Consider the following 27,924-nt stretch of genomic DNA (forward strand, 5'->3'; position numbering starts at 1 on the left):
TATGGAAGAAGTGAATGTTTTCAGATACTTGGGACTTGACATGTCGGTGGATGGATTTATGAAGGATGAGGTTAATCATAGAATTGATGAGGGAAAAAAGGTGAGTGGTGCGTTGAGGTATATGTTGAGTCAAAAAACGTTATCTATGGAGGCAAAGAAGGGAATGTATGAAAGTATAGTAGTACCAACACTCTTATATGGGTGTGAAGCTTGGGTTGTGAATGCAGCAGCGAGGAGGCGGTTGGAAGCAGTGGAGATGTCCTGTCTAAGGGCAATGTGCGGTGTAAATATTATGCCAAAAATTCGGAGTGTGGAAATTAGGAGAAGGTGTGGAGTTAATAAAAGTATTAGTCAGAGGGCTGAAGAGGGGTTGTTGAAGTGGTTTGGTCATTTAGAGAGAATGGATCAAAGTAGAATGACATGGAGAGCATTTAAATCTGTAGGAGAAGGAAGGCAGGGTAGGGGTCATCCTCAAAAAGGTTGGATAGAAGGGGTAAGGGAGGTTTTGTGGGCGAGGGGCTTGGATTTTGAGCAGGCGTGCATGAGCATGTTTGATAGGAGTAAATGGAGACGAATGGTATTTGGGACCTGATGATCTGTTGGAGTGTGAACAGGGTAATATTTAGTGAAGGGATTCAGGGAAACCGGTTATTTTTATATAGCCGGACTTGAGTCCTGGAATTGGGAAGTACAATGCCTGCACTCTAAAGGAGAGGTTTCGGGATATTAGCAGTTTGGAGGGATATGTTGTGTATCTTTATACGTATATGCTTCTAAACTGTTGTGTTCTGAGCACCTCTGCAAAAACAGTGATTATGTGTGAGTGAGGTGAAAGTGTTGAATGATGATGAAAGTATTTTCTTTTTGGGGATTTTCTTTCTTTTTTGTGTCACCTTGCCTCGGTGGGAGATGGCTGACTTGTTGAAAAAAAAAAAACAATAAGTTCCTGACACCCAAAAATATTAACAAAAAATTAAATTTTTGAAGATCAATTATAGTTTTACATACACAAAACAGTGAGAACTAAATAAAATAAATACATGAACAATTAAATCACTATTACATACCTTTGTTGAAGACAATTGGCTTTTGGAAGATACAGAGGAGGAGAGAGGGAGTTGGGGTTATTGTTTGGGAGGGGAATCCCCCTTTATAAGGACTTCAGGTAACAAGTCCCTCTCTGAGGTTACTTCCCTTCTTTGTCTTTTAATGCTATCAGGACCAGCTTGAGAGTTACTGGACCCCTGTCGCACAAAATAACTGTTTCTGGCGTTTCTTCAAGATTTCCCTGAAGTGGGACGATGTTTTTTCACTGAACATGTTGCAGATATGGCTTGTTTCAGCTTGGTCAGGGTGATACTTTTCAACAAAACTTTGCAACTCATTCCACTTTGCACACATGTCCTTAACCCTTTGACTGTTTCAGGCCCCTCTCTGAAACTGTCATTCTATGTCGCCAAATATTCGAAAAAAAAAAAAATTTTCTTATGAAAATGTTAGGAATATTTTTGTGAGTGTTTTAAGCCTAAAAAAAAAAATTTGCCATCAGTACTTACCGAGATATAGAGCCGCAAAGTTTGCAGAAAGTGACGTGCGTACGGCAACAACGGCGACTGCCGCCCACCCGGTATTCTTTTATTTACTCTAATTCAAAGGTTTTTTGCATTTTTCAATATTTTTCTGTTCCAGGTAACTTATGTGGCCTGTGAGACCAATGTAAGGTGCATTCTTCAAATATACACTCATTGTTTACAACACAATAAGAGAACAAACTTTATCACTATTAGTTTGTGTATACACTTTGTTTACATAAACAAACAATACAAAACAATGTTTATTACTATTGTTCCATAATATATATACATATGTACAGTCACTAAACACGTTCCTAGAACTGCTGCAGCTTGTGGAACTCTTTGAAACATGGGTATATGCAGAGGGGCACTTCACACTCCTCACACAAAATGAGTGTCTCTGCGTGTTTGTGGGCGTTTTGTGGTATGCATACATACATAACACCTCTTCTGAGTATTTTTCTTGGCAGTAGTAGGAGGCAGTTGTATGGGGTAGTGATCACCAGGCCTCATACGAGATGACGTGTGTGGGCGCTGGTCTATTGCAGGAGTTGCTCCTTGGTACTTTGCAATTATTTGTCTAATTACTGACAGGCAAAATTCACCATATTTTGGTGTTTTGTTGGTCTTCAACTTGTATATGTTATAAGCATTTAGCCTAGAGATATCAACAAGATGGAAAAAAAGTTTTATATACCACTTATAACTCTTGTGTACACAGTCTGCAAACCCAATCTGCATGTCACATTTGTCCACTAAGCGCATATTGAGGTTGTAGTCCATGACAGCTGCAGGCTTTAGAATGGGTTCATTGGTCTCTGTTGTCCCTGCCACTGGGTACCATTTCGTTTCTGTGAACTGATGTCAACAATGTGACATCATGTTTGTCATGCCACCAAAATGCCATGATGTCATTGGCAGCAAAGGCTTGCACCTCACCTCTGCGAGTGCCAGCGTCGAACCTTGGCATATGTTTACGATTACGACGCACTGTGCCACACACGTCTGTCAAGTTCACTCGCAAGAAATCACTGAGTAAGGGGCTTGTGTACCAGTTATCAGTAAATAACATATGCCCCTTATCAAGATATGGTTCCATCATTGTTCGAACCACATCACCAGAGATACCCAATAACTTCATGGTATCTCTCAAAGTATTACTGCCAATGTACACAATGATATCCAAAACTAGACCACTTCTGCAATCACACAGTACAAATAGCTTTATACCAAAGCGTTTCCTCTTGCTTGGTATATATTGCTTGAATGAGAGTCTTCCTTTGAATAAAATCAAGGACTCATCAATAACAAGCTTCCTGAAGGGATAAAAATACATGCAGCACTTTTGTTTCAGGTACATAAACACATTTCTGATCTTATATAGCCTGTCACTTCTGTCAGGCCTGGTTTTGTCTGAAAAGTGTAACATACGTAACAGTACATGTACAGTGGACCCCCGCATAACGATGGCATCACATAGCGATTATTTCGCATACCGCTTACTTTAATTGCAAAAATTTTGCCTCACATACCGCTTAAAAACCCGCTTACCGATTTTCGTCCGAGACGCGTCCAATGTGCGGCCTGAGCCACGCTCACATGTTCCGCCGGTGGCATTGTTTACCAGCCAGCCTCCGCGGTAACATCCAAGCATACAATCGGAATATTTCGTATTATTACAGTGTTTTCGGTGCTTTTTCTGGAAAATAAGTGACCATGGGCCCCAAGAAAGCTTCTAGTGCCAACCCTACAGCAATAAGGGTGAGAATTACAATAGAGATGAAGAAAAAGATCATTGATAAGTATGAAAGTGGAGTGCATGTCTCCGAGCTGGCCAGGTTGTATAATAAACCCCAATCAACCATCGCTACTATTGGTGGTACAGCTGCTGCTGCTGCTGCACTGTCAGCTGCTGCTGCTGCTGTAGCACCGTTGATGGTGTGGCTTATTGAGAATACCAAGAAACAATTAACCCCAGAGGATTTGCCACCCAGGATAACCCAAAAAAGTCAGTGTCATTGAAGACTGTCTAACTTATTTCCATTGGGGTCCTTAATCTTGTCTCCCAGGATGCAACCCACACAAGTCGACTAACACCCAGGTGAACAGGGAAAAATGCCTGGAACTAGTGCTCATATTGGTGAATTTAAAGCCAGCAAAGGTTGGTTTGAGAGATTTAAGAATCGTAGTGGCATACACAGTGTGATAAGGCCTGTTCTGGAAGAAAATGCCAAACAGGACCTACAGTACTCAGGAGGAAAAGGCACTCCCAGGACACAGTGTCTCATCAGTCATTGCTGCATCTTCAATAAAGGTAAGTGTTATTTATTCTTCATTTAGTAGACTAGTACATGCACAATATATACTGTGCATGTACTACTCTACTATTGTGCATGTATCCTTCTCTTTGTGTGTGGGAAAATGTATATTTCATGTGGTAAAATTTTTTTTTTCATACTTTTGGGTGTCTTGCACGGATTAATTTGATTTCCATTATTTCTTATGGGGAAAATTCATTCACATAGCGATTATTTCGCATAACAATTACCCCTCTTGCACGGATTAAAATCGTTAACCGGGGGTCCACTGTATCAGGAAACGATTGACACCTATAATGTCACTAAAACCTGGAGTTGAAATCAGGTGTTCTGTTGCCCAGTATGTGGTGTTAGTGTGCTTATACACATGTGGCATAAGCATTATTGTGGCAAAAAACAGGTACATCTCTGCCACAGTTGTCTCCTTCCACTTGTGTAGCCGTGATTTTGGTGAGAGAATTGTATTTGCCATGGTGTAATCACAGTATGTGTTTGTTTCCCTGACAATGATGTCCATCAGGGGTTCATCGAAGAATAACTCAAAGCAGTCCAGTTCACTGGCATTGTTCCTAAGTGGACAAGATGGCTTTATTCCACTTTGTGTTTCATCAAAGTCATGGGGAATGGGAACAAACTCGTCACCGTCCTGCCAATCCCAGGTGTGGTCTGCTGGTGGGGTCTGGATATTGTACCGTGGTTGTGGTTGTGCAGGTTGTGGTTGTGCAGGTTGTGGGAGTGTGGGGTAGGGTGAGGCTGGTTGTTGTGCAAAGTCAGCAGCGTGGGTAGTAGCGTGGCCCGCTGATGGTGCCACATGGGCCGTGCCACCCTCACTATCACCACCACTGCCTGCTCCATCACTCACATCATTCATACCCATCGTTACAATATCGTCATCTTCACTATCAGGTCGTGGTGTAGGGCCACGGGATGTGCTCCCAGAGTTCCTCCTTCCCCTTGGAACAACATATGAAGCACTACCAGACCGCATGCTACGTCGTACATACTGCCGCTTCACTGGGGAATATTCACTCTCACTGTCATTAGAACTGCTTTCAATGACCTTGAAATCACTATCACTATCACTGCTAACATCTGGGTGTTGTACACGGCCAAATAGTTTCCTCTTTCGTCCTGGTACAGGCGAACGTGAACGTGAACAAGCCGGCCCAGCACCAGAGGTGGAAGGTTGTGGGCCATCTGGGTTTTCATCACTAATTACGTTATCCTGGGCACTTTTTCCGGTAACACTCACTTCAAAACCCTGGAATTCACTGTCACTGACATTTTCATCGCTGTTAGAGCTATCACTTGGGAACAAAAGACCTCCAATCCGCCGAGGAGTGAGGAACTTCTTACCGAGAGGCATGGTGAAAATGGAGTAACAACATGGCGTTCCCACAATGCACCGCTGGGTCCCAGATTTTTTTCACAGGGTGCACACCGACCACTGAGACCCATTCTCTCTCATGTAGGCCTACCAGGCCTTTCCCGCTTGATTTGAAGCCGCTAGAATTTGTGCGTATAAATACGTCAGAAACCTTGGCTCGTAAGACGTATTTATATGTCGGAAACAGTCAAAGGGTTAATCACTGAAGAAGGCTCCTTCTTCCCTCTCTCTTCCTCCTCCTCTGAAGCAATTTCCTCATCTGCAGTCTGTTGCTGTTCCAATTGAAGGTCTTGCAGCTCTTCAGTGGTTAGCTCTTCCCTGTGGTCCTCCACCAACTCTTCCACATCCTCACCACTCACTTGCAACCCCATGGACTTCCCCAGTGCCACAATAGATTGCACAACAGGTGTAGGGTCCTCAGGGCCAGCCCCAGACTCTTCAAAATCCCTTTCTTGGACACAGTCTGTCCACAATTTTCTCCTGGAAGTCACTCCCTGCCAAGCCTTACCTATAAGGCTTATGTAATGGAGGATACTGAAGTGATTCCTCATGAACTCTCTTAGGGTTAAAGGACTGTCCGAGGTCACTTCAAAGCACCTTTGAAACGCTGAAAAGACCTGCTGGTCCATGGGCTGGATGAGAGGAGTGGTGTTAGGAGGCAAAAACTTCACTGCTATAAAACTGAAGTCTCTAAACAATTGGGCTTCCAAGTCTGGAGGATGAGCAGGAGCATTGTCCAGTACCAGGAGACACTTAAGTGGCAATTTACTTTCCATTTTCACACTGGGGCCAAACACATCAATGACCCACTCTTTGAAAATGTGCCTTGTGACCCATGCCCATGCCTGCGGTGGCCTGGTGGCTAAAGCTCCCGCTTCACACACGGAGGGCCCGGGTTCGATTCCCTGCGGGTGGAAACATTTCGACACGTTTCCTTACACCTATTGTCCTGTTCACCTAGCAGCAAATAGGTACCTGGGTGTTAGTCGACTGGTGTGGGTCGCATCCTGGGGGACAAGATTAAGGACCCCAATGGAAATAAGTTAGACAGTCCTCGATGACGCACTGACTTTCTTGGGTTATCCTGGGTGGCTAACCCTCCGGGGTTAAAAATCCGAACGAAATCTTATCTTATCTTATCTTATTATTAGCTTTCCACATCACACACAATCTACTCTTGATGACATTGTTTTTCAGAGTGATACACCAGTAAAGGCTTCACTTTGAAATCCTCACTAGCGTTAGCACAGAACAAAAGAGTAAGCCTGTCTTTCATAGGCTTGTGTCCAGGCAGTGCTTTTTTCTCCTGCATAATGTAGGTCTTTGGCATTTTCTTCCAAAAGAGGCCTATTTCGTCACAATTGATCACTGTTGGGGGAGGAATCCTTCAGTCTCGACGTACCCCTTGAATTCCTGCACAAATTTTTCAGCCACACAGGCTCTGGTGGCCTGGTGGTTAACGCTCTCGCTTCACACGGTGAGGGCCTGGGTTCGATTCCCAGCCAGAGTAGAAACATTGGACGTGTTTCTTTCACCTGTTGTCTATGTTCCCCATCAGTAAAATGGGTACCTGGGTGTTAGTCGACTGGTGTGGGTCGCATCCTGGGACACTGACCTAAGGAGGCCTGGTCACAGACCGGGCCGCTGGGGCGTTGACCCCCGGAACTCTCTCCAGATAAACTCCAGATAAACACATTTGTCAGAACTTGCAGCCTCCCCATGCCTTACCACAATTTGTATGCCACTACGCTTCTTAAATCTCTCAAACCAGCCTTGGCTGGCCCTAACTTCACTAACAGCAGCACTTGTTCCAGGCATTTTCTTTGCAAGATCCGCATGCAACTGCCTTGCCTTCTCACAACTCATCGACTCTGCAACACTATCTCCCTCTAATTGTTTTTCGGTGATCCACAAAACCAACAACTTCTCCATATCTTCCATTATAGGTGACCTTTGTTTGGTTAGCACATTTACTACTTTTGCCACATTAGCTTCCTTGATTTGTTCTTTCCGTGCCAGGATAGAAGTGATTGTTGATTTATTTTTCCCATACATCCTGGCAAGTTCTAGCACTCAGACACCACTCTCATACTTTTCAGTAACTTCTTTCTTAGATTCCATCATGTTTCTCACTTTCTTTACCAAAGGAACTTTACTAGGAACTTTCTTTGGGGCCATGGTTACTTATTTCCCAGTTGCACTTAATCGATAACCACGAAAATCAATGAATTATAGCGAAATGTTTGGATGAATGAGCAGAAGCTTCCTCACTCGCCCAGAGATAAAGCCAGACTGATGCGCTCGCGACTGGCAGCAGCAGGTTGACACGTACCATACGGTCGATTCGCAAATCAACGGCTGATAACCAGAAGCCAAAAAAACGGCCGATAAGCGAGTTGGCTGATGAGCAAGTTGGCCGATAAGCGAGTTGGCCGATAAGCAGAACGGCTGATAACCAAGGGTCCACTGTAGAAGTTTGTAAGATTACCTGTCATTTTGTTCTTTGAGACAGAAAGAAAAAGATCAATCCTGCCAGAGTGCAAAACATTTTAACAAGTTTCCGTATCACATTCATTTGGCATTAATTGGAAGAAAACCCTTGAAAGGGTGTACTCACTTCTTTGTGGTTGCAGGGGTTAATTCTGAGATCCTGACCCTGCCCTGTATGGTGTATAAATACGTATACCTAGTTGGATGAATCCTATTGTAGCCAATTGGCCCAGTAGCTTATGGGCTGGCCTGGAGTTTTAGAACTCGCTTGCCCTGAGTTTGAGGCCCACTCCTACCTTAGTTTTTTTTTTTTTTTTTATATGTATGACCTTCCTAGGTAGTAGGTTGGTAGACAACTGCTCAGGGAGGTACTACCATCCTGCTAAGTGAGTGTAAAATGAAAGTCTGTAATTGTTTTACATGATGGTAGGATTGCTGATGTCTTTTTTCTGTCTCATGAACATGGAAGATTTCAGGTACGTCTTTCTTCTTCTACTTACACTTAGGTCACACTACACATGCATGTACAAGCATATATATACACACCTCTCTTGGTTTTCTTCTATTTTCTTACTAGTTCTTGTTCTTGTTAATTTCCTCTTATCTCCATGGGGAAGTGGAACAGAATTTTTCCTCAGTAGGCCATACGTGTCGTAAGAGGCGACTGAAATGCTAGGAGCAAGGGCCTAGAGAGTAAGAATTACAGGGAAACAAGCCTGTTGAATTTGCCAGGTAAATTGTACAGAAGAATTATTATTGAAACAGTTAGGGATTAGACAAAGTACGATTGCAGAGGAATGAGGAGGGATGTGTAGACCAACTATGAACATTGAAGTAGTATATGAGTGAACAGTACATAGATAAGGGTAAGGAACTGTTTTTAGTATTTATGGATTTAGAAAAGGCAAGTGACATGGTGGATAGGGGAGAAAATTATGGCAGATGTTGCAGATGTGTAGAATAAGCGGTAGAAGCTGTAAAGAGTTTTTATGCAGAGAATGAGGTTTAGATTGGAGGGTTAAATAGACTATTTTCCAGTACAAGTAGGCCTTGGACAGGTGTGTGTGATATCACCATTGTTGATTAACTTATTATAGATGGGGGTTGTGAAAGAAGTGAATGTTAGGGTGTTGGGGAGAGGTGAGGAATTAAAAGATGAATTTAAATCAAAGGGGAAGTTGCCACAGTTGCACAGTTGCACTGTTCTTTCGGGAGAGTCTGATAGGCAGTTGCTAAGTTTGGTGAATGAATTTGGGATGGTGTGAAAAAAATAAAAGTGAAGAAAGAGAGCAAGGTTATGAGAATAACAGGGCAATGAAAGATTGAATATCAGATTGGAGGGAGGGAGTATAGAGGAAATGGATACACTTAGGCATTTGGGAATGGCAGATGGATCCATGAAAAGCGAGATGAACCATAGAGTAGACAATGGCTAGAAAAGTAGGCAGTTTGTTGAGGGAAGTGTATCAAATTATAGTTATACCAGCACTATTGTATAGGTGTGAGACAGGTTTTAACCCTTTCAGGGTCCGTGCCGTAGATCTACGGCTTTACGTTGAGGGTCCAAACCGTAGATCTACGCCATGAGCCAGCTCACTCTGATAAGCTGTGAGTGGTAAATTTGGGCCTAGATATGAGAGAATACATCTATGTGGTTTGTGTGCACCACATAAAACAAATCCTGCAGCACACAGTGTATAATGAGAGAAAAAAACTGAAACCGTGATTTTCAATTAAAATAGCGACTTTGCAGTGTTTTTTCGTATGTTTTTTATAGTTGTATTTGCGATTTCTTTGTCTCATTTGATAGAATGGAAGATATATTCCAGACATAGAGATGATTTTGATTGGTTTTAGTACTGGAAATGGCTTGAAACTGAGCTCAAAGTAGCGGAAATGTTAAATTTTTGCCGATGTTCAAGAGTAAACAAACGACCTCACACGTCTAATACACACCAGCTGGTGGGTCTGATATACATTCACAAATGTGGTGATGATATTTATACAATTATTACAGTATTGCATAACAGTAAATCTTCTATTTTTTGGTTTGAATAAAAATTCATTATGTGAATAAAAAATAAAAATGGAATTCATTTGTAAAGCCTCAAAATGTAACTAATGAACAGAGGAAATATTAGTTTAGTGTCAGGAATGCCTGCATTGTTTATTCTGGACCCTATTTTGAAATTGGAATATTTTGAACCTTGTGTTAAATTTGCCAAATTACCAATTTCCGATCACTTTATTTTGTAGTTGAAACAGTTGACTGGGCGATTTCTTGTGCTCAATCGATAGAATAGAAGTAATAATAGTGAAATAGCTAAGAATTTGGTCGATTGGAATAATGTAATTGATCTAAAATGGGAGTCAAAGTCAGCAAAATCTCCTATTCGTAAATATCGCTGACACATCAAAATTCGCGAGAGCATAATTTCGTCAATTTTCCATCAAATTTCGTACTTTTTGTTTTATTACCTTCAGAAAAAGATTCTCTACCATTTCATAAGAAAAAATAACAAAATTTTTTTGAAAATTCTTGGACCCTGGTGTGCACTTTGAAATTTGGCCTCTGGACCCTAAAAGGGTTAAATGTTGCAGCAGAAAAGGAGGTTAAAGGCAGTGGAGATTTTATGTTTGAGAGGAGTGTATGATGTCATGCAATGGATTCAGACCATAGAAACTAGAAGATGGTGTGGGGTTAACAGAAGTTTAATTCAGAAAGCTAAGGAAAAATTGTTAAGGTGGTTTGGGCATTTCAAAAGCATGTATAAATCTGGGATGGAAGGTTAAGGGTTATCTCAGGAAGGGTTTAAGCATCCAGCAGGCTTGTTTGAGCATGTTAGACCGGAGTGAGTGTGGAAAAGTAGTTTTTTATGGTTTGTCATGAGACATGAAATGTTTATGAAGGGATTCAGGGAAACTAGTTAGCCTGACTGGAGACAGGAAGTACAGTGGCTGCACTCTGAAGGAAGGGTGAAGAAGGTATGGTTCAGGGGGTCATTTGAATTGTGATATCTGCAATCTTCTGGCAAGACAAGTAATGAATAAATTATAGTGAATGTATTTCTATTTTAGGGTCACCCTACTTAGGTGGAAGATGGCCATTGTGCTAAAACAATGATGTTTTGTTTAAACAAAACTGTATTACTGTTGTGTTTTACCAAGCCTACTTCCTTTATCATATTTTTTTTAGTGGGTGTCTCCTACATCCATTGAAATTGAGAATGGAGTAATAATGATAAAAAATACACAAATACTCACAAATAGGAGAGAGGAGCTTACATCAACGTTTTGATCCGACTTTGACCATTTACAAAGTCACACTTAACAGAAAAGAATTAGAAAGCTGGTACGTATATATAGAAGAGCTGGAAAAGGGATAGGAATGAGGGGAAGTAGTGGTAGGTAGGCAGTGGAAGTAGTAGGAGAAAGTGGGGAGAGTAGTTTGGTGGCAAAAGAGAGAAAAAAGGGAAAGTGAAGGGTGGCAGAAGTAGAGGAATGGGGGAAGAAGACTAAGTAGAGGTAGGATCAGTCTAAGGACAAGACAAGGAGCACTGTAGGAGAGCTAAGGGCCTGCAAGGGGTTAGACTCAATAACAGAACACAATAGACCAAAGAAAGGAAAACAAAGAAGGAAAAAGGAAAAAATAGGAAAGCATGGGAAGACAGGATCAGGTTGTCATGGGTGTTCTGAAGGTTGGGACACTTGACAGTGTTATGAGAAAGGAAGGAATCTACAGAGATGAAACCTGGGCTAAGATTCATACAATAAGACGGTGACTGTGAAAGCTAGCAGTAGGGTAGATAGTTTTAGCAGAGGACCAGTCAGTAGGATGACTGTGATCTCTAACATGACAGAACAGAGCATTATTGGTGTTGGTATTTTTCCCTGTGCTTGGTCCCACCTCTTGCAGGCCCTTAGCTCTCCTGCAGTGCTCCTTTTTCACTTCTACTTAGTCTTCTCCCCTTCATTCCTCTACTATTGCTACTGCCTTTACTTTTGCCTCCCTTCACCCTTCACTCCCTCTTTTTTTCTCTGTTTTACCGCTAAACTACTCTCCCCACTTTCTTCTACCATTATTTCTTCTACTACTGCTTCCACTATCTACCTACCAGTACTTCCCGTTCTACCTCTCTTGTTCCCATCCCTTTTCCTGCTTGCCTATATATACTTGCTTTCTCACTTTTTTTTTTTTCACACAGTACTTCTGTCTGACGTTGGGGGTTCATCACACCTCCAGAGAACTTTCTGAGTCGTTCTTGCAATCGGGCTGCAACCTCAGCGCCAGGCATTGCTCAGTTGGAGTCAACTCACCGTGCCCTTGTCATAGGGCTGCCCCTGCCATTGGGCTGTAAACAGTATATCACTTGTACCAACTCTGACATTCCTTAAGGAGCCACTGCCGGGTCACCACATGGAGAAGTTCCAGGCCAGGACCCGTACTGGCAAACCTACATGAACATGAACTCTTTTCTGTTAGTGTGACTTTGTAAATGGTCCAAGTCAGATAGAAACGTCGTAAGCTCCTCTGTCTTATTTGTAGGTTATTTGTGTATTGTTCCAGTAATGCTATTGAGCCTTTCTGTTCTTAACCCTTTGAGCTTCCCTCCCAAAATATTATGGCTCTGATGCCAGTGTTGGTCCCATAATACTACGCCAAAATTCTGGCAGCTTCGAATCTTCAGAAGAAAGCTGGTAGGCCTTTATATAAGAGAATGCAATTGTGTGGTCAGTGTGTGCAGTATAAAAAAAATCCTGCAGCAAGCAATGCATAATGAGAAAAAAACGTGACTGTGTTTTTGTCAACAGTGTTACTTGTGTAGTACACTTAGATCATCCCAGCCACTTTATAGATATATTCCCTTGCTAGTTGTGACATCACGAGACTTTTCACATGTGAGCCATCAGATACAGGCCAGGCTTCCCTCAAGATTCTCTTAATTATATGCCTCCAAGACATCCAACATGTATTTCTTACTCCAGTTATCTCCTGACAAACACTACAACATTTTTGGTTTAAAACAGCGAACTTGTGGTATATTTTCGTATGGTATTTGTGGTTGTATTCTCATTTTATTGGTCTCATTTGATAGAATGGAAGATATATTACAGAATTTGAGGTGATTTTGAATGGTTTAGCAAATAAAAGTAGCTTGAAATTGAGCTCAAAGTAGCGGAAATGTTTGATTTTTGACAAGGTTTGAGAGTAAACAAATCATGTCACGCATCCAATACACATCAACTGGTGAGTCTAATATGCATTCACAAATGTGCTGATACTATTTATACACGTACTACAAATTATGCAATAGTCTGAATAACAGTAAATCATCTATTTTTTGTGTGAATAAAAATTCAAAATGAAAAGCAAGAGTAATATAAGAGAGGCCTGGAGATGTGACTAATGAACAGAGAAAATGTTATTTTAGTGCTAGGAATGTCTGCATTGTTTATTCTGGCCCCTATTTTGAAGCTGGCTTTTCTTGAATTTTGTGAGAAATTGTCCAAATTAGTAATTTTTGATCACTTTTTTGTGTAGTTGTAATATGTAAATGAGTGGTTTCTTGTATTCAGTTGATAGAATAAAAGGAGTAAGATTTCCATCAAATATTGAGCTTTTGGTTTCATTACCTTCAGAAAAAGATTCTCTATCATTTTATAAGAAAAAATATATTTTTTTTAAATTCTTCAACACTATGAAGAAGTCAAAGGACTAATGATGAAAAATATATCATCTCATTAAAAAGAAATCCTTCAACAAACTAGCCATATCCCACCAAGACAGGGTTGCCCTACAAGAAGAACAAAAGTCTCTTTTAAATTTAGTAATTCATTCAGGAGAAGGAGTTACTAGCCCCTTGCTCCTACCATTTTAGTCGCCTCTTACAACACGCATGGCTTAGGGAGGAAGAATTCTGTTCTACTTCCCCATGGAGATAAGAGGAAATAAACAAGAACAAGAACTAGTAAGAAAATAGAAGAAAACCCAGAGGGGTGTGTATATATATGCTTGTACATATATGTGTAGTGTGACCTAAGTGTAAGTAGAAGTAGCAAGACATACCTGAAGTCTTGCATGTTTATGAAACAGAAAAAAAGACACCAGGAATCCTACTATCATGTAAAAGAATTACAGGCTTCAATTTTACACTCACCTAGCAGGACGGTAGTACCTCCCTGGGCAGTTGCTGATAAGAAGTAATATGCTTGCACAACAATATTAAATTCACTACCCACTTAAATTTTCACGTTGACATTATTGTAAAGAATAAAAATTACAGTTCTGTGGCTAGAATATCTCGCTATTAATTCAAACTTTTGCTAAGAACCTTAGTAAATGTTTGGTTCATCCTGGCCCACCATCAAGACAAGCAGGAAAATGAGGAGAAAACCAAACACCAGATTTGTCTTTTGACTTGATCCTTCCTTCTTCCCCTCACTTGCTCTCTGTTTTTTTTTTTTTTTTTTTTTTTTTTTTTTTTTTTTGTAGCCATTTTCAATTTTCTCACTAAGTTGTGACTTGATAATGGTCTTAGATGGATTGAAATGTTTTATATTTGCCCTCCAAATTGTGGGTTGATGTATATTACTGTACCTTACAGTAATGTGTTCAGAGATTGGTTGCCTCTTCATATTTTATTTCAGTTAGAGGATATATTTTTATAAATATGAAGAGAGCCTACGGAGATCTTTATTGTATTGAACTTTGCAAACTATATGAATACAATTATTGATTTTGTTTTTGTTCATTAATCATTACTTCTTATGTTCTCGTGTAGATGATGAAGCGTGCAAATAAACGTAAAGAAACAGATGCTGATTTTGAAGAGAAACGTTTCAACCTCAGCTTAGGTCAAGCAGAACTAGATCGTGAAAATGACTACTACACTCGGCCAGCATCACCCGTGTTCAAGCAGCCAGACGAGGTCATTGATCAATATCTTGATCCATATGAAAAGCAGGCTATCAGACATTTCCGAGGCGGTAAGCTAGTACCTGGACTGTGTATTCTGTATAAACACATGGCTACATTTGCCCTGGTTCTTTGTTTTGTAATTACATTATACCAGTGATTAATTCGTAAAAACACAGTTTGATGATTAAATTACTTTTTGTTTGTAGGTCACTTTGAAAACTTTGAAGTTCGATATAATGTAGATCCAAGATATATGCGTGGAGGTGGTCAGGATAGATCACGACGTGAGAAGTTCGAGCGTGAAGTCTCAGAGAGAGTTCAGCGGAGACCAAGAACAACTTCAGGTGGTGGTGATGAAAGGTAAGAACTTGTTAGATAATTCTTGTCATTTGGCAGGCCAAGTTCTTCACTATAAATGATGTGATATATGCAGCACTTAGAGATGTTTGTTTTGCTTGTTGTTTATTTTTGCATGTTTCACTGGTTAAATAATCTTGTTTTGTCAGTCATGTGTAAATGCTATACAATCCTGATACTGATTCATGCACAAATAACCTGCACATAGGAGAATTAAAGGTATGACGATGTTTCAGTCTGACTTAGACTGATTAACTGAAGCTTGTCATTCATGCAGACAGTCAAATAAGCATAATTGCTATGTATGCATGGTTTAATAATGGACAACAGTTGTTGAAAATAAAAGGGAAAGTTCTCAGCATATTGTTTTTTAGAAAACCATTTGTAAATTCAACTTTCTGATTCTTACACAGTAATGTCATTCTTAACTAGTTATCTTAAATACACTAGTTATCTTAAATATAGTAGGTATAAAGCACCAAATGTTTTTAAAGGGTGCTATTTTACATGCATTTATTTATTTTGTATTTTTTAAGAAAATTATTCAACTTTTGGTCACATGTAAAAACACACACTTTTTACAAATTTTGAAGGTAGTAGTCTAATTTTTATTGTAATAGTGAATGCATACCTGTAGTACTGTACTGTACAGATATGTGCGCACTCGTGTGTGGCAAGATGACCGCTACATGGAAGTTGTGTCGTCTGGTGGAGGCACACGTGGGGAAGCAGAAGCTTGGGCCGACCCCTGGGCGCGACGCAAAACTCCGCCACGTTCCTCTAAAAAGAAAAAGACTTCCCGCACAAGAAGTTACTCCTCAGGTTCATCATCACATTCATCATCAAGGTAGGATAAGAATGTTGAGCCAGTTTTGGGAAATGTTGAGTGAATGCGTGGGGAGTTTTGAATCAAGTGTGAGAGTAATGGTGGTTGGGGATTTCAATGCTAAAGTGGGTAAAAATGTTATGGAAGGAGTAGTAGGTAAATTTGGGGTGCCAGGGGTAAATGTAAATGGGGAGCCTTTAATTGAGCTATGTGTAGAAAGAAATTTGGTAATAAGTAATACATATTTTATGAAAAAGAGGATAAATAAATATACAAGGTATGATGTAGCACGTAATGAAAGTAGTTTATTAGATTATGTATTGGTGGATAAAAGGTTGATGGGTAGGCTCCAGGATGTACATGTTTATAGAGGGGCAACTGATATATCGGATCATTATTTAGTTGTAGCTACAGTTAGAGTAAGAGGTAGATGGGAAAAGAGGAAGGTGGCAACAACAAGTAAGAGGGAGGTGAAAGTGTATAAACTAAGGGAGGAGGAAGTTCGGGTGAGATATAAGCGACTATTGGCAGAAAGGTGGGCTAGTGCAAAGATGAGTAGTGGGGGGGTTGAAGAGGGTTGGAATAGTTTTAAAAATGCAGTATTAGAATGTGGGGCACAAGTTTGTGGTTATAGGAGGGTGGGGGCAGGAGGAAAGAGGAGTGATTGGTGGAATGATGAAGTAAAGGGTGTGATAAGAGAGAAAAAGGTAGCTTATGAGAGGTTTTTACAAAGCAGAAGTGTTATAAGAAGAGCAGAGTATATGGAGAGTAAAAGAAAGGTAAAGAGAGTGGTGAGAGAGTGCAAAAGGAGAGCAGATGATAGAGTGGGAGAGGCGCTGTCAAGAAATTTTAATGAAAATAAGAAAAAAATTTTGGAGTGAGTTAAACAAGTTAAGAAAGCCTAGGGAAAATATGGATTTGTCGGTTAAAAACAGAGTAGGGGAGTTAGTAGATGGGGAGATGGAGGTATTGGGTAGATGGCGAGAATATTTTGAGGAACTTTTAAATGTTAAGGAAGAAACAGAGGCAGTAATTTCATGCACTGGTCAGGGAGGTATACCATCTTTTATGAGTTAAGAAGAGCAGAATGTAAGTGTGGGGGAGGTACGTGAGGCATTACGTAAAATGAAAGGGGGTAAAGCAGCTGGAACTGATGGGATCATGACAGAAATGTTAAAAGCAGGGGGGGATATAGTGTTGGAGTGGTTGGTACTTTTGTTTAATAAATGTATGAAAGAGGGGAAGGTACCTAGGGATTGGCAGAGAGCATGTATAGTCCCTTTATATAAAGGGAAAGGGGACAAAAGAGACTGTAAAAATTATAGAGGAATAAGCTTACTGAGTATACCAGGAAAAGTGTACGATAGGGTTATAATTGAAAGAATTAGAGGTAAGACAGAATGTAGGATTGCGGATGAGCAAGGAGGTTTTAGAGTGGGTAGGGGATGTGTAGATCAGGTGTTTACATTGAAGCATATATGTGAACAGTATTTAGATAAAGATAGGGAAGTTTTTATTGCATTTATGAATTTAGAAAAGGCATATGATAGAGTGGATAGAGGAGCAATGTGGCAGATGTTGCAAGTATATGGAATAGGTGGTAAGTTATTAAATGCTGTAAAGAGTTTTTATGAGGATAGTGAGGCTCGGGTTAGGGTGTGTAGAAGAGAGGGAGACTACTTCCCGGTAAAAGTAGGTCTTAGACAGGGATGTGTAATGTCACCATGGTTGTTTAATATATTTATAGATGGGGTTGTAAAGGAAGTAAATGCTAGGGTGTTTGGGAGAGGGGTGGGATTAAATTATGGGGAATCAAATTCAAAATGGGAATTGACACAGTTACTTTTTGCTGATGATACTGTGCTTATGGGAGATTCTAAAGAAAAATTGCAAAGGTTAGTGGATGAGTTTGGGAATGTGTGTAAAGGTAGAAAGTTGAAAGTGAACATAGAAAAGAGTAAGGTGATGAGGGTGTCAAATGATTTAGATAAAGAAAAATTGGATATCAAATTGGGGAGGAGGAGTATGGAAGAAGTGAATGTTTTCAGATACTTGGGAGTTGACGTGTCGGTGGATGGATTTATGAAGGATGAGGTTAATCATAGAATTGATGAGGGAAAAAAGGTGAGTGGTGCGTTGAGGTATATGTGGAGTCAAAAAACGTTATCTATGGAGGCAAAGAAGGGAATGTATGAAAGTATAGTAGTACCAACACTCTTATATGGGTGTGAAGCTTGGGTGGTAAATGCAGCAGCGAGGAGACGGTTGGAGGCAGTGGAGATATCCTGTTTAAGGGCAATGTGTGGTGTAAATATTATGCAGAAAATTTGGAGTGTGGAAATTAGGAGAAGGTGTGGAGTTAATAAAAGTATTAGTCAGAGGGCAGAAGAGGGGTTGTTGAGGTGGTTTGGTCATTTAGAGAGAATGGATCAAAGTAGAATGACATGGAAAGCATATAAATCTATAGGGGAAGGAAGGCGGGGTAGGGGTCGTCCTCGAAAGGGTTGGAGAGAGGGGGTAAAGGAGGTTTTGTGGGTAAGGGGCTTGGACTTCCAGCAAGCGTGCGTGAGCGTGTTAGATAGGAGTGAATGGAGACGAATGGTACTTGGGACCTGACGATCTGTTGGAGTGTGAGCAGGGTAATATTTAGTGAAGGGATTCATGGAAACCGGTTATTTTCATATAGTCGGACTTGAGTCCTGGAAATGGGAAGTACAATGCCTGCACTTTAAAGGAGGGGTTTGGGATATTGGCAGTTTGGAGGGATATGTTGTGTATCTTTATATGTGTATGCTTCTAGACTGTTGTATTCTGAGCACCTCTGCAAAAACAGTGATAATGTGCGAGTGTGGTGAAAGTGTTGAATGATGATGAAAGTATTTTCTTTTTGGGGATTTTCTTTCTTTTTTGGGTCACCCTGCCTCGGTGGGAGACGGCCGACTTGTTGAAAAAAAAAAAAAAAAAAAAATCTTTGAAAGTTACACTCTAAAGGAAGGGTAGAGATATGTAGCAGATTTTGAACTGTAGTATTGGCACACCTCTGGTAAGACAGTTATGGAGTGAGTGGTGATGAAAATATTTCTTTTTTGGGCCACCCTGCCTTGGTGGGAAATGGCTGACATGTTAAAAAAAAAAAAAAACTTTTAAGGTGGATAACATTTAATGAAGTGATTTTAGGCATTTATAAACAAAGTGAAAGGATTATTTTGTATGTCAGTTGCCTACTCCTCTTCCTCAGTCTCACTTTCTTCCCTCCCACCCTATCTCATATCATATGTAACTCAATATTCTCTATATATGCTCATCACTTCCTCATTACTGTGGTTCAGTGTGTGATGTGGGAAGAATAGGGTGACATCTACCTACCAGGAGGGATGTATGTATGTGCAAGCAGTAACTGGACTGTCTTCCTTTCTCACTCATGTTCACTCCCACCCTCTCTCTCATATGTCATATAACTCAAAACTGATATTTTCACCACTTCCTCACTGTTATGGTGAGGGTTAATGTGTTTGGGTATATAATGTTGAAAGGTATTGGCAAGAATAATTGCTTGAGGGAAAGTGTTGTGTGAGCTCCACCATCTGCCTCTCCATGGACATTCAGTCTGGGGGCAGCAGTGATGGCAGCTACCATGGATCAACCTTCTTATTTAGTCTGTGAGTCTTAATCAGTCATCCAAAAAAAGAACCTTCCACCCATGCATTTAAAACATCTAAAATATTAATGCATTTGGTAAAATCTTCCTTTCTTTCAATAAACTGGCCATATTCCACTGACTCGGGGTGGCCCAAAAAGAAAAACGAAATTTTTCTTTTTAACTTTCGTAATGTATACAGGAGAAGGGGTTACTAGCCCCTTGCTCCCGGCATTTTAGTCACCTCTTAAGACACAAATAGCTTACAGAGGAAGAATTCTGTTCCACTTCCCCATGGAGATAAGAGGAAATAAACAAGAACTATCAAGAGAATAGAAGAAAACCCAGAGGGGGTGGGTATATATATATATATATATATATATATATATATGTGCATGTATATGCTTGTACACGTATGTGTAGTGTGACCTAAGTGTAAGTAGAAGCAGCAAGATGTCCCTGAAATCTTGCATGTTTATGAGACAGGAAAAAAACACCAGCAATCCTACCAGGATGTAAAACAATTAAAGGCTTCCATTTTACACTCACTTGGCGGGGCAGTAGTACCTCCCAGGGTGGTTGCTGTCTACTATCCTACTACCTAGGATTTGGTAAAATATAACCAAAAAATATAATTCAGCCTCAAGAAAATTGTATATATATTAAATCTATAGCTCTTGACCAAATGTGAGGTCTCTGTACATTTATTAAATGAACTTGCACAAAGTATGAATGCATTTTTTTTCTCAACAAGTCGGTCATCTCCCACTGAGGCAGGGTGACCCAAAAAGAAAATACTTTCATCATTCAACACTTTCACCTCATACATAATCACTGTGTTTTGCAGTGGTGCCCAGATACAACAGCATATATAAAGATATATAACATACAAGATATGATGTAGGGCGAGATGACAGTAGTTTGTTGGATTATGTATTGGTAGATAAAAGACTGTTGAGTAAACTTCAGGATATACATGTTTATAGAGGGGCCACAGATAGATCACTTTCTAGTTGTAGTTACACTGAGAGTAAAAGGTAGATGGGATACAAGGAGAATAGAAGCATCAGGGAAGAGAGAGGTGAAGGCTTATAAACTAAAAGAGGAGGCAGTTAGGGTAAGTCTGTTGAGTATACCTGGTAAAGTGTATGGTAGAGTTATTATTGAAAGAATTAAGAGTAAGACGGAGAATAGGATAGCTGATGAACAAGGGGGCTTTAGGAAAGGTAGGGGGTGTGTGGACCAGGTGTTTACAGTGAAACATATAAGTGAACAGAATTTAGATAAGGCTAAAGAGGTCTTTGTGGCATTTATGGATTTGGAAAAGGCATATGACAGGGTGGATAGGGGGGCAATGTGGCAGATGTTGCAGGTGTATGGTGTAGGAGGTAGGTTACTGAAAGCAGTGAAGAGTTTTTACGAGGATAGTGAGGCTCAAGTTAGAGTATGTAGGAAAGAGGGAAATTATTTCCCAGTAAAAGTAGGCCTTAGACAAAGATGTGTGATGTCACCGTGGTTGTTTAATATATTTATAGATGGGGTTGTAAGAGAAGTAAATGTGAGGGTCTTTGCAAGAGGCGTGGAGTTAAAAGATAAAGAATCACACATAAAGTGGGAGTTGTCACAGTTGCTCTTTGCTGATGACACTGTGCTCTTGGGAGATTCTGAAGAGAAGTTGCAGAGATTGGTGGATGAATTTGGTAGGGTGTGCAAAAGAAGAAAATTGAAAGTGAATACAGGAAAGAGTAAGGTTATGAGGATAACAAAAAGATTAGGTGATGAAAGATTGGATATCAGATTGGAGGGAGAGAGTATGGAGGAGGTGAATGTATTCAGATATGTGGGAATGGACGTGTCAGCGGATGGGTCCATGAAAGATGAGGTGAATCATAGAATTGATGAGGGGAAAAGGGTGAGTGGTGCACTTAGGAGTCTGTGGAGACAAAGAACTTTGTCCTTGGAGGCAAAAAGGGAAATGTATGAGAGTATAGTTTTACCAATGCTCTTATATGGGTGTGAAGCATGGGTGATGAATGTTGCAGCGAGGAGAAGGCTGGAGGCAGTGGAGATGTCATGTCTGAGGGCAATGTGTGGTGTGAATATAATGCAGAGAATTCGTAGTTTGGAAGTTAGGAGGAGGTGCGGGATTACCAAAACTGTTGTGTGAGGGCTGAGGAAGGGTTGTTGAGGTGGTTCAGACATGTAGAGAGAATGGAGCGAAACAGAGTGACTTCAAGAGTGTATCAGTCTGTAGTGGAAAGAAGGCAGGGTAGGGGTCGGCCTAGGAAAGGTTGGAGGGAGCGGGTAAAGGAGGTTTTGTGTGCGAGGGGCTTGTACTTCCAGCAGGCATGCGTGAGCGTGTTTGATAGGAGTGAATGTAGACAAATGGTTTTTAATACTTGACGTGCTGTTGGAGTGTGAGCAAAGTAACATTTATGAAGGGGTTCAGGGAAACCGGCAGGCCGGACTTGAGTCCTGGAGATGGGAAGTACAGTGCCTGCACTCTGAAGGAGGGGTGTTAATGTTGCAGTTTAAAAACTGTAGTGTAAAGCACCCTTCTGGCAAGACAGTGATGGAGTGAATGATGGTGAAAGTTTTTCTTTTTCGGGCCACCCTGCCTTGGTGGGAATCGGCCAGTGTGATAATAAAAAAAAAAAAATAAATAACATATCCCTCCAAACTGTCAGTATCCCAAACCCCTCCTTTAACCCTTAAACTGTCCAAACATATATCTACGTTCACCTGCGTGGCGCTCCGAATATTTTGAAAAATAAAAAAAATAGTTTTTTGTTTTTAAATTAAAGAGGGCAATTTTCTGTGTGGTATAAGACCAAAAAAAAAATTTAGGACCAGTACTTACCGAGATATAAGACCACGAAGTTGGCTCTGGATGCTCACTTGATGGCTAAATCCAGTCCTGCTGCTGGCAGAAGTGTTGCCAATTTACCTTTTTTTCCCATTTTTATTTTAATTTATATAATTTTTATGTTCTGATAATTACAATTTATAATAGTTCTTGTGATTTCATAGCCAGTCTTTGTTCTGACACTAATATTATGTACTGAAATAGTACTCAAATAGTAACAGTCACACTGACAGGTGAACATTTTCACCTGCCCTGGTCATTTACTATTGTCTAGAAATATATGCAAAGTATTTATAGGTCCCAGCAATGTTTTAGACACGCTGGAGTATGAACCTCCTTGAAGAATGGTGTTATGACAAGGGTCAGATAAGTGACATTTGATGAATTTGCACTGCTGGAGGGAACCTTACCTTTATATGTTTTTACTCTTGCACACAAACATGTCTTTGTATATCTGTCTGTCACTCTGTCTGCCTGTCTATCTGTCTCCCTGTCTGTCTGTGTATCTGTACATATATCTGTCTGTCTGCCTAGCTCTGCTTATCTGTCTGTCTAGTTCAGCGTATCAGTCTTTCTGTCTTCTGTGTGTGCCTGGAGTATAATATGAAACTCCTTGAAGAATGGTGTTATGACAAGTATCAGATAGGTGACATTTGATGAATGTGCACTGCTGGAGGGAGGAACCTTGCCTTTACATGTTTTTACTCTTGCACACAAACACGTCTCTGTATATCAGTCTATCTGTACATCTGTCTGTCTGTCTGCCTAACTCTGCTTATGTCTGTCTAGTTCAGCTTATCTGTCTTTCTGTGTATGGTCATGTTTGTTTATGTCTTATATCTACTAACACTGTATAGCACTTGGAATTTTTGAGTTATCCTAGATAATTTACATTATGTATAATAACTGTATTTATGAGTACATGTGAGACAGACATAGAAATATAGACAGACAGCGACAGCCAAAGTCAGCCAGCCAGCCGAATACATTAGAACATAAGAAAGAAGGAACACTGTAGCAGGCATACTGGCCCATGTCACCCCCCCCGGCTTAGAGGAATGACCCACCAAGTCGGGTCATATCCACTGAAGGAAGGAGCACGACATCTGACCTAGTAGCACAAGCTAGTCTAGTTTAACTCGCACCCACCCACACCCACTCATGCATTTATCTAACGTATTTTTACTTTCCTCTTAAAATGTGAGTGTTAATATGACATGACATCAGTAAATCACTGGTGTTTGCCATGCTATTTGCTCTAGCTGGCACTTAATTGAACTGGTGTTCCCACAAGGTACTATATGGTCCCTGATTTTTTCATACTGCGCACACTGAGTGCACAGACCCATTCATGTCTAGGCGACTCAGGCCTTTCGCACCAAATTTGAAGGAATGAAAAATAAAACGTTGAACTACCTTCGGAGCCCCCCACACATGAATGTAGATCTCCATGTAGACAGTTGAAGGGTTAAAGTGCAGGCATTGTACTTCCCATTTCCAGTATTCAAGTCCAGCTATATAAAAATAACCAGTTTCCTTGAATCCCTTCATTAAATATTACCCTGCTCAGACTTCAGCAGCTCGTCAGGTCCCAAAAATCATTCGTTTGCATTCACTCCTATCTAACACGCTCACGCACGCTTGCTGGAAGTCCAAGCCCCTCGCCCACAAAACCTCCTTTACCCCCTTCCTCCAACCATTTCGAGGCCGACCCCCTACCCTGCCTTCCTCACCCTATAGATTTATACACTCTCCATGTCATTCTATTTTGATCCATTCTCTCTAAATGACCAAACCACCTCAACAACCCCTCTTGAGCCTTCTGACTAATACTTTTATTAACTCCACACCTTATGATTTCCACACCAGATTTTCTGCATAATATTTACGCCACACATTGCCCTTAGACAGGACATCTCCACTGCCTCCGCCTCCTCGCTGCAGCATTTACAATCAAAGCTTCACACCCATATAAGAGTGTTGGTACCACTATACTTTCATGCATTCCCTCTTTGCCTCCATAGATAACGTTTTTTTTTTTTTTTGTCGCCACATATACCTCAACGCACCACTCATCCTTCTTGTCGCCACATATACCTCAACGCACCACTCATCCTTCATAAATGCATCTGTAGACACGTCAACTCCCAAATATCTAAAAACATTCACTTCTTCCATACTTCCTCTTTCCTATGTGATATCCAATTTTTCTTTATCTAAACTGTTTGATACCCTCATCACCTTATTCTTATCTATGTTTATTTTCAACTTTCTACCTTTCCACACCCTCCCAAACTCGTCCACTAACCTTTGCAACTTTTCTTTAGAATCTCCCATTAGCACCATATCATCAGCAAAAAGTAACTGTGTCAACTCCCATTTTGTATTCGATTCCCCATAATTTAATCCCACCCCTCTCCCCAACACATTAGCATTTACTTCTTTTACAACCCCATCTATAAATACAGTGGACCCTCGACCAATGATGGCATCGTCTAACGTTAAATCCGACGAGCGATACATTTTAACGCAAAAATTTTCCCTTGACTACCGCTAAAAAACTCGACCAACACGATTTGTTCCGTCTGAGAGGCGTCCACTTGTGGCCAGTGTTTACAAGCCAGTCAGCCACCGCGGTCCCATCCAAACATACAATCAGAACATTTCATATTATCACAGCGTTTTTAGTGATTGCACCTGCAAAATAAGTCACCATGGGCCCCAAGAAAGCTTCTAGTGCCAACCCTACAGCAAAAAGGGTGAGAATTACTATGGATATGAAGAAAGAGATCATTGCTAAGTATGAAAGTGGAGTGCGTGTCTCCGAGCTGGCCAGGTTGTACACAAAACCCCAATCAATATTGCTACTATTGTGGCCAAGAAAACGGCAATCAAGGAAGATGTTCTTGCCAAAGGTGCAACTATGTTTTCGAAACTGAGATCGCAAGTGATAGAAGATGTTGAGAGACTGTTATTGGTATGGATAAACAAAAAACAGATAGCAGGAGATAGCATCTCTCAAGCAATCATATGTGAAAAGGCTAGGAAAGTTGCATGAGGATTTAATTAGAAAAATGCCTGCAACTAGTGGTGATGTGAGTGAATTTAAGGCCAGCAAAGGTTGGTTTGAGAGATTTAAGAATCGTAGTGGCATACATAGTGTGATAAGGCATGGCGAGGCTGCCAGTTTGGACCAAAAAGCAGCTGAAAAATATGTGCAGGAATTCAAGGCATACATAGACAGTGAAGAATTGAAACCTGAACAAGTGTTTAATTGTGACTCTGACAATGTTGTGAAACACTTTAGGAATGTCATAAAGGAACAGGAGGTACAGGCCTCTATGGACAGATATGTTGTGCGACAGAGGTCCAGTGACTCTCAACCTGGTCCTAGTGGCATTAAAAGAAGAAGGGAAGTAACCCCGGAAAAGGACTTGTCACCTCAAGTCCTAATGGAAGGGGATTCCCCTTCTAAACACTAACACCATCCACAGTCTCCCCTCCTCCCATCCCATCAATCATCACCAGATCTTCAATAAAGGTAAGTGTCATGTAATTGTACATGTCTACTTCAGTTTGTGTGTATTAAAATTTCTCATCAGTTCCAGCTGCTTTACCCCCTTTCATTCTATGTAATGCCTCACACACCTCCCCCACACTCACATCCTGCTCTTCTTGACTCCTAAAAGATGTTATACCTCCCTGACCAGTGTATGAAATTACCGCCTCCCTTTCTTCATCAACATTTAAAAGTTCCTCAAAATATTCCCGCCATCTACCCAATACCTCCAGTTCCCCATCTAATAACTCCCTTATTCTGTTTTTAACTCACAAATTGATTCATTCCCTAGGCTTTCTTAAGTTGTTTATCTCCAAAAATTTTTCTTATTTTCATCAAAATTTCTTGCCAATAGTTGCTTATATCTCACCCTAACTTCCTCTTCCCATAGTTTATACACCTTTACCTCTCTCTTACTTGTTGTTGCCATTTTCCTTGTGTCCCATATCTAGCTCTTACTCTAACTGTAGCTACAACTAAATAATGATCCGATATATCAGTTGCCCCTCTGTAAGCATGTACATCCTGGAGCCTACCCATCAACCTTTTATCCACCAATACATAATCTAACAAACTACTTTCATTGCATGCTATATCATACCTTGTATACAGTGGACCCCCGGTTAACGATTTTAATCCGTGCAAGAGGGGTAATTGTTATGCGAAATAATCGTTATGTGAATGAATTTTCCCCATAAGAAATAATGGAAATAAAATTAATCCGTGCAAGACACCCAAAAGTATGAAAAAAAATTTTTTTTTACCACATGAAATATTAATTTTAATACACACAAACTGAAAAAGGCATGCACACTTACATGACACTTACTTTTATTGAAGATCTGGTGATGATTGATGGGATGGGAGGAGGGAGAGCATTATCTTCTTACTGTTTAGAGAATCCTTCCATTAGGACTTGAGGTAGTAAGTCCTTTTCTGGGGTTACTTCCCTTCTTCTTTTAATGCCACTAGGGCCAGCTTCAGAGTCACTGGACTTCTTTCGCACAAGATATCTGTCCATAGTGGCCTGTACCTCTCGTTCCTTTATCACTTCCCTAAAGTGTTTCACAACATTGTCAGTGTACAGGTTGCCAACACGGCTTGCAATAGCTGTGTGAGGGTGATTTTCATCCATGAAGGTTTGCACTTCAAGCCACTTTGCACAGATTTCCTTTATCTTTGTAGTAGGCAACTTCTTCAATTTCTCTCTCCCCTCCTCTGAACCAGTTTCCCCAGGTCTGGCCTCTTGCTCTTGAAGTTGATCTATCAGCTCATCAGTGGTTAGTTCTTCATTGTCCTCCTCCACCAACTCTTCCACATCCTCCCCACTAACCTCCAACCCCAAGGACTTTCCCAATGCCACAATGGATTCCTCAACTGGCACAGGATTCTCAGGGTTAGCCTCAAACCCTTCAAAATCCCTTTTGTCTACACATTCTGGCCACAGTTTCTTCCAAGCAGAGTTCAAGGTCCTCTTAGTCACTTCCTCCCAAGCCTTACCTATAAGGTTTACACAATTGAGGATATTAAAGTGATCTCTCCAAAACTCTCTTAGAAGTCAGTTGAGTTTCTGAGGTCATTACAAAGCACCTTTCAAACAGAGCTTTTGTGTACAGTTTCTTGAAGTTGGAAATAACCTGCTGGTCCATGGGCTGCAGGAGAGGAGTGGTATTAGGAGGCAAAAACTTCACCTTAATGAAGCTCATGTCCCCATAAAGTCGCTCTGCCACGTCTGTAGGATGACCAGGGGCATTGTCTAACACCAGGAGGCACTTAAGTTCTAATTTCTTTTCAGTTAGGTAATCTTTCACATTGGGGGCAAATGCATGGTGTAACCAGTTATAGAAAAATTCCCTAGTGACCCATGCCTTACGGTTTGCCCTCCACAGCACACACAAATTATCCTTGAGGACATTCTTTTGCCTGAAGCAAGCTCTGGGAGTTTCAGAGTGATACACTAATAAAGGCTTCACTTTGCAATCACCAGTAGC

The 27,924-nt window shown here is 40.7% G+C and overlaps 1 protein-coding gene across 3 annotated transcripts in view; it reads left to right on the forward strand.

Annotated features, from left to right (window-relative positions):
* Nucleotides 1-27,924, forward strand: part of LOC128686850 (zinc finger CCCH domain-containing protein 18-like) — a 177,131-nt gene that overhangs the window by 49,437 nt on the left and 99,770 nt on the right. For all 3 annotated transcript variants that reach the window (XM_070082415.1, XM_070082416.1, XM_070082414.1), the window contains exons 7-9: nucleotides 14,552-14,756; nucleotides 14,895-15,048; nucleotides 15,698-15,892. In XM_070082415.1, coding sequence (XP_069938516.1) covers nucleotides 14,552-14,756; nucleotides 14,895-15,048; nucleotides 15,698-15,892 — 554 coding nt within the window. The remainder of the gene's footprint in view (nucleotides 1-14,551; nucleotides 14,757-14,894; nucleotides 15,049-15,697; nucleotides 15,893-27,924) is intronic.

This window comes from Cherax quadricarinatus, chromosome 7 (genome assembly GCF_038502225.1).
Source record: "Cherax quadricarinatus isolate ZL_2023a chromosome 7, ASM3850222v1, whole genome shotgun sequence".
Lineage (NCBI taxonomy): Eukaryota > Metazoa > Arthropoda > Malacostraca > Decapoda > Parastacidae > Cherax > Cherax quadricarinatus.